Below are 15646 nucleotides of genomic sequence, written 5' to 3' on the forward strand. Positions count from 1 at the left end.
AATTATATATATATATTTTTAAAAAGAACAAATTTGATAAGCCTGGTGTTCAGCCTCTTTGACTGCGATACCTCTAAATTAAATCCACTTAGTTTGGTTTCACAAGTCATCCAGTTGGTAATATATGATTATTGTTGTTTCCATTAGGACACGAAGAACTGCAGATTCATAACTCAGGCGGGGGAAAACAGAATGTGTATGCATAAATCTGGGCTTTATGGAAACAGGGCAAGAAGAATGTCATCATTAGAAGAAATCCGTAACAAATTCTGCTTGAGATTAGCTATAATAAGTCAATCAAGGAACTCAAATATATGAAAAAATATGTTCTGCTCAGATGAGGCAAATGTTGAACTTTTAGTACACATGTAAAACCCAGAGTAAAACATGGTCATGCCAGCATCATGCTGTGGGGATTTATGCACCAATTTGACATGTCTGCTGTCTTATGACTTGTTCTCTGTGACCTCCACATAATTTTAACTGTATAATTAGATGGACTCTATTTACTAATTAAGAGACTTCAATTGGTAAATGCACTGTAATATTTAGAGGTATCGGAGTAAAGAGGGCTGTATAAATATGCGCATCACAGTTTTTAGATTAATATTTGTAACAAAAAAAAATCTTAAAAGGAAAAAAAAAAAACATGTATAATTTTCCTTCCACTTCATAACGTGTGCTACTTTGTGTGTTGTTCTATCACATAAAATCCCAGAAAAATGCATTGAAGTTTGGTGGCAAATGGTGAAAACAAATGAGGGGATACCTTGTTTTTCTGATTATGGCCATGAACATTACACAACATAAAGTTTAATTCAGCCAGTTTGATTTTTGGTCCCAGTAATTTGCTCACTGTTAAGTAGTATCACAGTCATACTGATGGAAAACCTATGAAAGCAAATCCTCACACTGAACTGTTACTGATTGGAAGTTACCGTATATCGATTGCTCCTTTCACCAGTTACAAAATCATATTCCTGTAATGTCACTTGCTTATCAGCATTATTCTTCCTGTAACCCTGCAACAAATATGTCGATAATTCAACATCTTGACTCCATTTTCAGTCTGCATTCACCTCTGTCAGGAAAACACTACTTCCTCCCCTGCTGCTTTGCTTATTGTTTACATATTATTCTAATAGGGCTTCTGTGAATTCCCCTTCTCTTAAAGGGTTCTAAATGCAGTTACAGTAACCCATGCAAACACGAGTAAGCACAACAGAGGTTCAACTTTCATGGATTCTGAATTCATTAACATCTGATACAGTGTATGTAATCTGAATTCCAATTGCTTTTCAGAATATGGAAGAAAGAGTCCATTTCATTTTCAGGTCAATGTCGCGCTAAACGGTTTGGCGGTCATACCAGTAAGCTGACGTCTTTCCAGGCCTTTTTAGTACAGATTGTTGGGGAAATGACACATTCAAACATCATTGTACAATACTGATATTAATGCCATCTTACCTGTTTCTTTAGTTGAAGAACAGTCCTTCACAATAAGCAAAATGTAGCTAAAAATACATAGAAAATATGAATTTGTACTCCGCCGAAATCTAATATTGTATTAACTTTGTTTCTGATTTACAAGAAACTTTAAGACACCACAGTTATCTGCTTTTAAAAGGCAATTATTACTGTAAAAAAAATCTCATGTTAGATGTGTGATCCATGAATATTTTAACAATATAAAGGATGTATTAGCTGAGTTAAGGCAATTGATAGTAGCTGGAATGGCCCCAAATCAAATGATGATCTTGGCCCCATAAAGCCTCTGACAGCCTCTGGTCTTAAACAAAGATTAAATGTGTTTAAATAGAAAAGGAGTAAGCCATCTTTTACTCAAATGGAAAAATCCTTTTTGCTAAAAATAAGCTCTCATTTGTAGAAAAGATGACTACATAATGATGTCTAATGTCATTGAATGATTTTATTAGGTCTGAACCTAAAACCCAACAAGTGTGGTAATCAAGGCCGAATTTCGTCTATTTATGGTTAAACTTGGTTTATCTCCTGCTTCTTTCTGTCTATTTCTTTTGTTTTGTATTCGTCCTCCACTGTGATCTTAGCCTCTTATCCTTATCATCTGACGTCTTTCTTGGCCTACCAGCATGTTTTTCTTATATGACCTTTTGCTGTTTAATGTTGCTATTCCAAATATTACCCCCTGTTATAAAACCAGCATTGTTCCATAAGACTGTGCTTCAAACAGCCTACTGAGAAATAATAATAAAAAAAGATTTTAGCTGGAATATTTTCTTTCATCCATTATTAGTATTCACAAATGCCTTATTTTGCTTTTTATATGCATACAATACATATGAAAAGTGTCCACTCCTTTGGATATTTTACCCCTTTTTATTGCTTTTATTAATTTCCCTTTGAGATTAATAAAGTATTTTTTGAATTGAACTGTAAGTCCATCATGTAAGTCCATATTGTTTCTGCATAGTTTTAGCTTGATGCTTTGGGTCATTGTCTTGCTGAAAATACAGCTGTAATTCTTTTGCAAATGCAAACTAAATCGTATGCATATATGCATTTATTCCCTATATATACTTTAACAGCTTGCCTAATATATTAAGTTTCAGAGAAAAAGACTTACAGGAAGCCATAAAATGCATCTTTTGCAGTATATTCTTGAAATAATTCTTGCAAAGTAATCAGCTGAGTAAACAATATGAAATACTAGTGAATATTTTTTTGCAATTGTGTTAGCACAAAATAAATCAGTAAGAAGGAATCTTAAAGGTCAAAACATAACTAAAAGTAAAAGCCAAAGAAAGCAGAGTTCCTATAAAGATCCTGAAGTGGTGCACCAACAGTGACTGCAAAAAGCAAAAAAGGAAGTAAAAAAATCTGATACTGAACCAAATGTGCACTTCAAGGTTGTAAAAAAAAAAAAATCATAAATTGTCGCATCAGTGGACCTGTCCTTACAGATCAATCTAGCAGAACTAATAATCATTAAAAATAAACTTATTGTCAATTTTTATATTGTTCTCATTTCCATGAAGGGTTTACAGTAAAAAAAAGAAAAGAGAAGTTTCCACTGAAACAGAGAAGTTCAGAAGTAGAAGTCAAGGACATGAAGACTTCACTCACGTGGGTTTAAAAACGCGTAATGATGATGCGTTTGATGTTAAGACCAGTTGGATCCTAAACATTTCTTATTGGTTGATTGAGCTCTAATATACACATAAGGTTTAATTGAGAGGATATTCAAATTCAGGTTAATTTATCTGTTGAGAACCTGACATGACTGTTCAAAAACATGTCAGAGCAGTTCACTGACTTTAATACACTGCCTGGCCAAAAAAAAAAAAAGTCGCCACCAAAAAATGGTCACACTCTCTAATATTTTGTTGGACCGCCTTTAGCTTTGATTATAGCCCGCATTCGCTGTGGCATTGTTTCAATAAGCTTCTGCAGTGTCACAAGATTTATTTCCATCCAGTGTTGCATTAATCTTTCACCAAGATCTTGTATTGATGATGGGAGAGTCTGACCACTGCGCAAAGCCTTCTCCAGCACATCCCAAAGTTTCTCAATGGGGTTAAGGTCTGGACTCTGTGGTGGCCAATCCATGTGTGAAAAAGATGTCTCATGCTCCCTGAACCACTCTTTCACAATGTGAGCCCGATGAATCCTGGCATTGTCATTTTGGAATATGCCCGTTCCATTTGGGAAGACAAAATCCATTGATGGAATAACCTGGTCATTCAGTATATTCAGGTAGTCAGCTGACCTCATTCTTTGGGCACACAATGTTGCTGAACCTAGACCTGACCAACTGCAGCAACCCCAGATCATAGCACTGCCCCCACAGGCTTGTACAGCAGGCACTAGGCATGATGGGTGCATCACTTCACCTGCCTCTCTTCTTACCCTGATGCGCCCATCACTCTGGAACAGGGTAAATCTGGACTCATCAGACCACATGACCCTCTTCCATTCTTCCAGAGTCCAATCTTTATGCTCCCTAGCAAACTGAAGCCTTTTTTTCTGATTAGCCTTACTGATTAGAGGTTTTCTTACGGCTACACAGCTGTTCAATCCCAACCCCTCGAGTTCCCTTCGCATTGTGCGTGTGGAAATGCTTTTGCGTTCACAATTAAACATACTCCTGAGTTCTGCTGCTGTTTTTCTTCAATTTGATTTGACCAAACGTTTAAGTAATCGCCGATCACGATCATTCAGGATCATTATCATTGTCCACAATCCATATTACAAGATGTGAAAGCTTTCTGTTATCTAATGAAACAAAACTGAAGTGTTTGGCCATAATGACTAGCATTAGATTGGGCAGAAAAGAGGTAAACTTGTAACCTAGAGAACATAAAGTACCAAGGTAGCAGCATCATACTGTGCGGATGTTTTGCTACAGCAGGGGTTGGTGTACTTCTTAAAATAGTGTCACATGGAAAGACAATTATAGGCAGTAAGTTACAAAATGGCGTAAAAACATTGACGTCAGAGTTTTGGAGAGTCCATCATTCTGTAGGACTGTAGAAAATGTGTGGTCAGAACTGAAAAGGTGCGCCTATAAACTTGACTCAGTTACATCAGTTCTGCCTGGATGATTGGACCAAACTCCAACAAGTTATTGAGAAATGTTACACAAAACATTTCATTAAACAATTTGAATTTAAGGCAAGTTTAGCACAAAGGAAGTGTACATAAACATCTAAAGAGCATAAATTAAATTTCTTCTCATTATTCTGCAACTTTTGCAGAGAGAATTTATTTTTGGTAATCCTAATAGACCTAAAAACGGAATAGATTTAGACTGATTTAATGTCAATCAATTAGAAGAAATTTATCTGACTTTTTATGCAGTGTATGGGTATTTGAAAGAGAGTCTTAACTTATCTCCTCAAACATGCAAAAGCATCTCCGCAGTCCCAGCCAGTATCTGAATGCTCTTTAATAAACTGTGCTGTGTCTCCCCCGCCAGGACTCAGCTTTAAAACACATCTACATGCAGTTCGTAAGGTGGCATTTTCTTCTTCGGCCACCAGATGGCGGTGTTAATTCTGGAGGTGGCCTGCAACAGGTTTAGCGGAGCTGCAGCAGAACTTTATAGTGCTGCCGCTCAAGAAATGGAAGATGCAAAGCGTGTCTAAAGTCTGCGCTTTTAGTTTGTATAAGGGAAATAAAACATTAGTGTCACGTTGTAACTAAAGAGACTCTTGGTTGGCTATTTAAAGGGACTTTTCAAAGGGATTAATTGTCTAAAATACTATTTTATTAATTCCCTAATTTAACGATCTCAATTGCTGATCCATATAGATTTAGAACAAAATACAAAGATTTATTGTAACATACAAAACTGATCAGAACGCATATTCAAATGAGGTTTTTCTATTCGTGAGAAAATGTGATTTTGCTCCAGCTGTTTTCCTCCAGAGACAAAGCGCGTCCCCGATGTCTTCTGATGATGCACCACCAGTGGACGTCGTTGTTCCGCCCGGTGCCTCACCCCCTCCTCAGCTCCTCACTCCATCAGGATGCGCTGACCTCATGCATGGATCCAAGCTAAAATCTCGGAGTGAAAGAGCGGTAGGGGGAGAGAAAGGAGTTTTGAAAAGACCGGCGGAAGGAGCGGGACTCGCTATAAGGACGCAAGCGACTCTTAAGTTCAGCTGGAAGAAACAAACAACAACACAGGAGGAGGCTTGCGAAAATTAAGAAAAGTAGCTGATATCTTTTTAAATCTTTCCAGGTGAGATGATCTTTATATGTTTTCTTCCAAATTTACCTCAAATTGTGCAATTTATTCTTACAAAAGCGCCCCCCCCCCCCCCATTAATTTTCTGATTCTCTTCTCTCCTCCAGCCACAGACACTTTGGGGACCAGCAGACCGACCATGATAAGGGCTCTGGATGTCGTCCTGCCTGCGCTGCTCGCCGCCACCCTGCTGTCCCGGAGCGCCTTCGGCGGCTACGGGATGAGCCTGTTCGCGGCGCAGACCTCCCCCCCGGACCCCTGCTACGACGAACACGGCAACCCGCGGCGCTGCATCCCGGACTTTGTCAACGCCGCCTTCGGGAAGGAGGTGAGGGTGTCCAGCACCTGCGGCAGGACGCCGAGCCGCTACTGCGTGGTGACCTCCGTAGAGAAGGGGGACGAAAAGACCCGGAACTGTCACACCTGCGATGCCTCCGACCCCAAGAAGTACCACCCGCCGGCGTACCTGACGGACCTGAACAACCCGCACAATCTCACCTGCTGGCAGTCCGAGAACTTCGTCCAGTTTCCACAAAACGTCACCCTGAACCTGTCTCTAGGAAAGAAGTTTGAGGTGACTTATGTGAGCCTGCAGTTCTGCTCCCCCCGTCCTGAATCCATGGTTATCTACAAATCCATGGACTACGGGAAAACCTGGGTGCCCTTTCAGTTTTACTCCGCGCAATGCAGAAAGATGTACAATAAGCCCAACCGGGCCGCGATAACCAAGCAGAACGAGCAGGAGGCCGTCTGTACGGACTCCCACACCGACATGTACCCGCTGACCGGCGGCCTTATCGCCTTCAGTACGTTGGACGGCCGCCCGTCCGCACACGACTTCGATAGCTCCCCGGTGCTGCAGGACTGGGTCACGGCCACAGACATCAAAGTCACCTTCAGCCGCCTGCACACGTTCGGCGACGAGAACGAGGACGACTCGGAGCTGGCGCGCGACTCCTACTTCTACGCCGTGTCGGACCTGCAGGTCGGCGGGCGGTGCAAGTGCAACGGGCACGCATCCCGCTGCGTGAAGGACCGGGACGGGAGCCTGGTGTGCGAGTGCAAGCACAACACCGCGGGGCCGGAGTGCGACAGGTGCAAGCCGTTCCACTACGACAGGCCGTGGCAGAGAGCCACAGCCCGGGAGGCCAACGAGTGTGTCGGTGAGTCCGTCCACGGTCCTCCATCCTGGAGCGACTGGCAGATGAGGAGCGATTTTTCAGTTTCTCCTGGGAGGGAAACTGAAGCGATAATAATATTAATTAATAATCTATAAAATAATAATAACAGGGGTTGAAATCTTGCAAGAGTGCAGGGAAATAAATAAGCTTTTGAGGGAGAAAATGCATCAAAACCTCATTTATTAAAAAAAAAAAAAAATTAAAGCGCATTTTGAAAGCTTCAGGGTTTTGAAGCGGGACCTTCGAGCCTAATTACCTAAACAAGATCTTCCACCACCAACCAGAAAGCCACTTTTTTCCTTTTAAATTTGATCTGTTGAGGAAAATAAATAAATAATCTGACTACTGTGACATGTGCATTTAGCCCTTCTAAGATATTTATCATGGACTTTAATATCAATATTATTAAGGTTGTAATTTGGGAAAATTTGTTTGACTCTAAGGGATTCATCATAATTTATTCAAACACACACACATATACAAAAATCCTAAAATATACTCTAGTGATGCACCAATCAGTCTTTTCCCGACCGATACCAATTTCTGGTTTTCTTTGATGTCTTACTTTCTTACTTTTCTTGCTTTTGACCATCCTATTTTCTAAGAACTAAACATGCAAAAAAGACAATGAACTAGTAGCAGAAAACTAAAGAATTAGGGAATCATACATATTTTTACAACAAGGCAATTATAGTCTGATATTTTTTAAATTTTTTTAACTAAGAAAAAGTGCAACGCAATCTATATTGTTGCTTTATATGTTTGTATTCAAATGTGGATGGACTTCTTCAGATTGATTCCTTAAAATGAATTAGAAAACCCCTAAGATTTTTTATTATTATTATTTTTATTTAGCTTTCTGACCTGCCAATCATTAACTAAAGCAAATCAAACAAAAACTGGCCTAATTCAATCTCTGCTTAATTGGTTCATCTTTAGTCAGTGTTTGCTTGAACACAAACCTACACAAACAGACTGAAAAATGAAGGCTGCACCAAGTATCTCCTGTATTTCTACATTGCTAAAGGTTAATTTTATTTATTAGCGGGACTAAATTAAAGCCATATATGTAGCATCTAAACAGCTTTCTTAATCAGAGATAAAAACTGTTTCACACCTCTCTGGCTGGCCAGTCTGAACAGAGTTACTGTGTTTTATCCTATAAGCTGAACACAGAGAGTGAGCAGTAGAATACTGATAATTCAGGGTCTTTTAACTTCTAGGTTTCAGATTTAGGGTGAGAAAACCTTCCAAAACTGTGCAAAAACTAAACAACACATTTCACCAAAAAGCAAAGCAAAACATTTTATTTCTGAGATTATATTTTACAGTCATTTCTGTCCTTTAATGACATTTAAACATCAGCTTGTACTATTTTCATAGATCTTGAGTAAAAATACAACAGTTTCGTGTAAACATAAATCTAAGATGTATATTATGTAGTCATCTTAATTTTTGTTTTTTTAGAGAGTAGCAACAATTATTCTTGTTTTAAGTAAAATAACACAGGGAAAAGAGGAATCTGATATTGGCTTGTTAATTAATGTGTAGTTAGTAGTGCTAACTTAATAAGAGTGATGGGTGACTGTCCTTTTTTATCTATGTCTAGAGAGATATTTCCAAATAGCAGAATTTATCTTTCTTGTAAAAGAGCAAAAAGTGTAATAGCTTTCTTTCAGCCAGCAGTGGTCAGAAACAGGTGGGGGAGGAGCAATCCTGCGCTACATTGTGCTCCCTGTGGCTGAAGAAAACTCAGGTCAATCTGGAAATTTCTCTGACCCCTAATAGAAACGATGTTAAACTGTACGATGGAAATTTTGGGTGGTTTTAAAACTGTAACTTATTAAAACCCTGTCATGTTTAGATATTGGCAATCAGCTCATCTCTAATCACATTCGGATCGTTTTTATTAGTATATTCGTATACATATTTCCATTTCTAATTCTGTTTTAACTTCTAAGTAAAAAAAACATTAAAATGAAGACGAATCACCTGTGATCAAACGTCTTGATGAGATGAACACAGAACGAGCAAAATGACTATTGAAAGACAAATTCAGCCAATGGGAAATCTACAATTTTCCTTTCAGCTGCAGCTGTACGAACACACAGCAGCTGCTTAAGAGGGATTTGTTTACTGATGGCTGATGATAACATGGTGAAATGTGAACAAGGAGCATTTTTGGTCAAATGTGCATTCACTGTAACAGTTACTCCTCTAACAAGATAAAGAGGACGGTTTTATTGTACTTTAAAGTTGCAGCCTGCATCTCCTCCCAGAAGGGGTTTTACTTAAGCTCTTGAAAAAGTCTGCTCCAATCACCTCAACAACTCTGCTAATATCAGAGAATATTATTTAAATTTATAGTTACCAGCAACATAATAGTTAGCACTGACCTTTAAGGACTGCAGGACTGGATATCTGTAGCTAAGAGTTCAAATTTCGTTGTTTTTATGCTAATCTAAATGAAACACATATGTTTCCTCTACACCAATAGAAATAAACGAAACATCTAATAATGAGGTATGCTTTTACTCATAGTTTGTGGAAAAATCTGAAATGTGTTGGAAAAAGGTTTTTGAGGAGAGTGTTAGAAAATCAGTCTGCCGCCGTTCTTTCACGAGAAAGTGCTGCAGTGTCTGTTGATGTGTGAAGGTGTAATATACTGCTTAATTCCTTCCACCTAAGATCAAGAAACGGGGAAAATGAATCCACAGAGAACTTTTAAGCAATTGCGTTTCTGCCCTTGTTTTTAAAGCACTTTGCTGATTGCAACCACCTGGATCTTAAAGGTTGCTCAAGTGTTCTTTGTTGTGCATCTCAATCCATTTGGCTTATAGACTCTCTGAGGCGAACCAACAGCTTCTAATGCAATGAGTTCAGCCAGCAGATGCCTTGGCACATCAGAGACCGTAGGAGATCTTAAGAGCTGCAGTAAAAGCAGGATAAGGCAAACTATGGCTGCATCCCACTGGATGCCAGTTATGATGTAAAAGGGATTTTTTTTGTGTTTTGGAGAGTACCGTTTGTTGAATGATCCAGGATAATCAAATGATGGCTTAGAGGCATGTTGAATGCAGGGACTTGCTCTCCACACAGCAGTGAGGTTCAGTGGAGGGGCTGTCAACAGCAAGGTGGCTTAAATGGCAGCTAAAGAGACAGGAATAAGGAAAATGAGGAGAGGAATTTGATTTTAAAAAGGGGCATGCAAAGACAAAACGTTGTAGTAAATGACTTTTTCGTCCTGTTCATTATTAGCTTTAATTGGTACCAATACAAAAAAATTATTTTTTAGCAGAGATTCACTAACAAGGTTTTACGATTACCAATTTTGCAAAGCTCAGAAGCTGTACTGATTTAGCATCATAAGTAACAGCAGAATATTTCTGCTTTCTACATTTGCTGAAAACTGATCTGCATCAAAAGAAAAAGGTGTAAATTAAAATAGAACAAGGGTTAAATCAAACACATTGCAGAGTCAGAGTCGCCTCTCATTGCATCACTGAAATCTACAAGTACATTAATAAACTCCAGGTTTTAGAACCTGTTCAAATAGAATACAACTAAAGACAGTTACAGCTTCTACATTTTTTACTCCTTTACAAGAGAAATTACAGGTCGCAAAATGTTTTCTCTTTCTTCCACACACCTAAACGTAGAAGAGAGCCATATCATTAAATCTTGCTTTTTTTGCAAGATTATTCTAAAATGTGTGTGAATAACTTAGTAAGGCACTGTGCATATTATAATGATGCACGACAGGCACGATTTCAGACAGATTAGTTCAAAAGTACCCAAAGTGTTCAATGTCTCAATGTGGCGAGAGTAATATGCGAATCTCCCTTTCATTTTTACTACAAATTCTTATCACACATTTGTTGAAATGCCTCCTGATTCATTTTTATCTGAAAACACATCAAAACAAAGATATATATTTTGCTATACAGTCCTAGATTATGTAGAGTAAGTGTATGAATCAATGCATTCACCAAAGCGTTTGCTCATGTACACGATTCTAGCAGATGTAAAGCTACATTGTCCAGTTTTATCAGTCTACTTTATAGAAAGCACACAGTGTTGTTTGCAATATTGCTCCCAGGTGGTGTTCTGACAGAAGCTCAAAACATTCTCTGCAGAGTGGTTAATAGTACGCATTAAAACTTGTTTTAAAGACACAGCCACTGGGACAGAGCAAAACATTTTCACTTGTTTTTTTATGCCCTGTGATATTCTATCGGTGTCTTAAAAAAGATAGGAAACTGTTGTGTTGTGCTAAATGTTGGTGTTCGCATGTGTTAATGGTTAAAGACAGCTGCTTTAGTTCTTTGTGTGAGGCCCTCAACGTTTTGAGGATTTCATGTATTTCTGCCCAAATCTTAACGAGGTTTCAGATAATTTCCAGAGCAACAATGAGAAAGTGCGACAGCTGCAGCGTTCACCAGACATTTTGCTAACAGTCGTCGAGTTCTGGGTTTTTCAAAAACAGAATTGAAATGGACAGTTTCCCAAGTCACTCTAACTTTTCATAAATATTGTAATTCTTGGCAGAACTATTCATACTCCTCGACCTTTTTCACGTTTTGTCACCATACAACTACAAACTATTTTTTTTAATGATTTTATAAGTGAGGAGAAAACGATATGTGCTTCTCTTGTTCTTTTCAAGTAAAATTCTAAGAAGTGTCTATTATCTCTATAGAAGTCCTTTTGTGTTGTTACAGCTGTAATTATTTTGGCCAGTTTTGTACCAGCTTTGCACATTTGAAGACTGAAACGTTGGATTTAGATCTGGACTTTGATTGGACCATTTTGACACATGAACAGGCATTAATCCTATCATAGCTCTACCTGCTCAAAGGTGAACCTCCACCTGAGTCTCGAGTCTCGCAGCCTCTAACATGTTTGTAGCAAACTTGACTTATGGTTTTCTATTAACATTGGTAATATTTTCAGTGCCGACACTGCAGTTGTCCATCCAACAGTTCAGATTTTTATTTCTGAAGGAATGGAAATTGCACTTGACATTTATATCATTCTTTGTGCTAGTCTGTCACAGAAATCTCAATAAAAAGCAAGTTTGATTTATTGTGAAACACTGTGAAACATGTTAAGAGATGTGAATATTTTTACTGGTGACAGACTAGACAAAACCCAGAAGAGATCAGTTTTAATTTGCATATTGTGAGGTAGATGAACCTGATGCTAAATATTTCTTACCACTTCTTGTTGTCAGATGATTTGCAGCTGTTTTGTTTATTTGGAACCTTCCACACCAAAGGTCTGGTTGATGTTTAAACAGCTCGTTGTGCACCTTTATAAAATCGCTCTCCTTCATCTTCAAAGGACCAAATCCATGGTCAGACGCAGTGATGGCAAACAAAGCTGGGAATAAACTGATAGAGAAGCCATGCACTTTGCACCGTATTACTCTACTCACACTTTTCTTCAAGGGTCTTCAAGGGAGGTTGCAGATTCAAACAGAAGAAGGGGGGGTTGGCCCTGCTCTCACTTCAAGAACCTGTTTCCGTGAGCTCTTATCAGTGTTTATGACTGGTTTTGTAAACCGGCATAGAAATAAATTGAGCACAGCCCAGACAACTGGCTCAGCCTTCTGTTTTAGATCCAGAGACCTGCTGTATCTCCCAAACAGACAAACACCAGTCACCACTTGAGCACATACTGTAAGCAAACCTGGGCCTACGGTATATCAACTGCTGGAGCTAAACTCTAAAAAAGGCAGCCAGAAGATGTGTATGAAGAAACACACTCACATGCAGAGAGCGAAGGGCAGCAATGCTGGAAATCTTTCTGTAGCACAGCTCTGCAGATGTGGACTTGGCTTTTCTACCAGCTCCATGCAAATTTGACTGGGAGTATGTACAAGTAAGCCTTTGATGTGTAAATGTTCCTCATTGAGGTTGTCGAAGTGCTTGAACCTTCCTAATTCACCGGGCCAGAATCACAATCAGCTCGGGAGTCTTTCTCCTGGACAGTAGGGATGAGAAGCTGGTTGTAGGGTTGGGGTTCTGGACCGGACCTAGTATCAATCCTCCCACTGCTTAAGGGTCCCTGATTTTTGTTAAATCTAATTTTAAGTTATCCCGGACGAGCCCCCAATTTGTTATGGTCTAGCTCTAGAACCATAACAAATAAAGGGAAGTAACGCATGGGATAACTTAAAATTAGGTCTATTTAACAAAAATCATGGCTGGCTGGAGAAGCTAGGGCAACGCGAGGGAGAAAGGGGAGAGAGTGACAAAAAGAGAGAGAATGGGCGGGGTGAGTGAGAGACAGTGGCGCATCTGAAACTGGATCTCAAGTTGTTCTGGGGACACTGGCCAACTGCCTCCATTTCCAATCAGCACCAATTAGGAGCTCTGAAACAGAGATGTTAGAGAGACCCAAAAAAAGGCCTTGGGCCGTAACACCAACAATACACAGACACCAATGAAACCTGCAACCCTGAGAAAGAAACTGAGTCAAGGAAAATGAGAAGATGAGGGAGATAGAAATGAAGGAGATGGTGTTGAGATATGGCCCTGGGATTTCACCTGTACCTGGAAGCTACTTTCCTTACAAAAAATTTTTACTAGGCAAACAGCTTATTGCCTGGAATCACTGACTCTGCAGGAGTCACTCATCCTTGGCAAGCATTTGGCAACAGTGGAGGGAAACAATTACATTATTGCTGCAAAAACGCAGAGAAGCATTGGGCTGATGGGACTTTCTATAGGAAAGAAAAGCAGAAATCAGAGTTAATGGCAGCAGTGGCCCAGTAGCATCTCTGATTAGATGTACTGAAAGATACAAAGCTTTGTCACTAACTTTCTGTGTTGTCAGTTTGTTTGTCTCCTTTCAGTGAGACAATCCTGTGCCTTGTTCTTGGGCTTTTCAATAAAAATATCACAGGGCAGATTAATGACAAAGTGGAGCTGTTGTTTTTCTTACATTTTACAAAGTAAAAAAAGAAAAACAATAGAAAACTATCACATTTGAATCTCTCCATCCAGAAGCAACATAGTCACCAAGAGCGAGCTCCTTTCTTTTGGAAATTAATTTGCCATAAATGGCAAAATAATTTCAATATGACAGCTAATGTAGATACTGTTGAATATGTCAAATCATGGCAGATCTTGAAGCTATTAAAGTCAGGGCTTGGCAGCCGGCCTCTTATTGAGAAGGAATTTTGGAGCTTGTTATTGCCTGTCTTGCAGCCTGTTCAAGAAGCCACTCAGTTTTGATGGAATTTAGTTTTGCACAAATAATAAATTCTGACAGCTCCGTTTGAAGACCAGAGATGAGTTTTTATCAAAAACAAATTTGACAGAATGTGTGCACGTCTGTCTTTGTGCTCAAAGTGAAATACGATGGGGCGTTTCTGCCATGAGTTCTTCCTGAATTTTCTGTGAGTTGTCCGGTATTAGTCTCAGGGGCCGAAAGATCTCTTTTCATTACTACCATTTTTGTTTTCAACCTGCTTTTTGATGAAGCTCAGGCTGCACTGCATGAGGTGATGGAATGTGTTCAGATGTGTCTACGAAGGCAAGAACTCATTGTGAAGTTTCACAGGCTGTGTATCTGTTGTTCACTTCAGCGTCCTCTGGGCAGAGCGAGCGGTTCTGGGCTGTGGTTTTGTTTCATTGCTTTGGCTACGACACGTAATTAAAGCCAGATCCCGCTTGCAGCGTGAGCCCGCATTTTAGGCCTGTGTCTCTGCTCGTACCAGAAATGTGGCCTCGGTTTTGTTTTTGAGAAGCAGTTTGGTACAAAGCCATATTGCCTGTGAAAGAAAGCCATATAGCGTTACTCTGTTGGCTTCTGGCCCGGTCTCACTTCCTCTTGTCACCCTCACTTCAGCTTGGACTCACCATGGACTATGCTGCCTTATTACAACATCCAAACACGCCTGAAACTTATTCTTTTTTATTGATATCAGATTATTTGTTATGAGCACAATTGTTATTGCTCTAAAGCTGTGGAAGAACACATAAATGCCTTTACTCAACTTGACCTGAGCTATTAGGACTTGGCACACGCATGCATGTCAGAACCGTGTTTCTATTAACATCAGCTATATTCTCTAGAGAGAAATGTGAACAATCTACTTGCATCCTGAAGACATTTGAACATTCCAATAAATGATTTTTCTGTGAAAATCTATGGCAACAATGTTACAGAATTAGTTTGTTATTCTCAATGGAAGATGTCCAGTTCAGCAGTGCTGTGAGCCCCGTCATGGCAGGTAGTTTTGCTTGTGTATGGTCAGCGTTGCTTATAAGTATCAGGGTACAGTTACTTTCTTTAAAAGTTTCAAAAATGCAAACATTTTCAAAAGCCTACAGTGTCATAGAAAATCTTTCTGCACACTGCTGGTCAGATGGCTGGATGAAGGATACTGTTGTCTTGCAAAATTGGCTGCCTAAAAGTATTTTGGTCTTGGACAACATGCACAATTTTAGGTTGGAAGATGTAGAAGCACCACCTATTGCTTTTATGAAGGTAACTTTGCTTTGAAACTACAGTTGTCAAGCTACATATCTGGAAAGCATAAGCCTAATATCAGCTAATTAGACACCAAGTGTTACTACATAATAAGCAGAACAGCCAAAAAGTTTGTAATCCACAGAAAGTATTAGTCGGAAAATATTTATTCTATTTTTTTTTTGTTTATTTTATTTATAAAAATCAATTATATCAATAAATGAATATCCTAAATCTTTGTTATAATTGTGAT

The 15646-nt window shown here is 39.2% G+C and overlaps 1 protein-coding gene across 1 annotated transcript in view; it reads left to right on the forward strand.

The window, feature by feature from the left end:
- Positions 1 to 5419: 5419 nt before the first annotated feature.
- Positions 5420 to 15646, forward strand: part of LOC116719814 (netrin-1) — a 73254-nt gene continuing 63027 nt past the window's right edge. The window contains exons 1-2 of the mRNA XM_032562528.1: positions 5420 to 5725; positions 5839 to 6894. Coding sequence (XP_032418419.1) covers positions 5871 to 6894 — 1024 coding nt within the window. The 5' untranslated portion in view covers positions 5420 to 5725; positions 5839 to 5870. The remainder of the gene's footprint in view (positions 5726 to 5838; positions 6895 to 15646) is intronic.

This window comes from Xiphophorus hellerii, chromosome 5, assembly GCF_003331165.1.
Source record: "Xiphophorus hellerii strain 12219 chromosome 5, Xiphophorus_hellerii-4.1, whole genome shotgun sequence".
In the NCBI taxonomy this organism is placed as follows: Eukaryota; Metazoa; Chordata; class Actinopteri; order Cyprinodontiformes; family Poeciliidae; genus Xiphophorus; species Xiphophorus hellerii.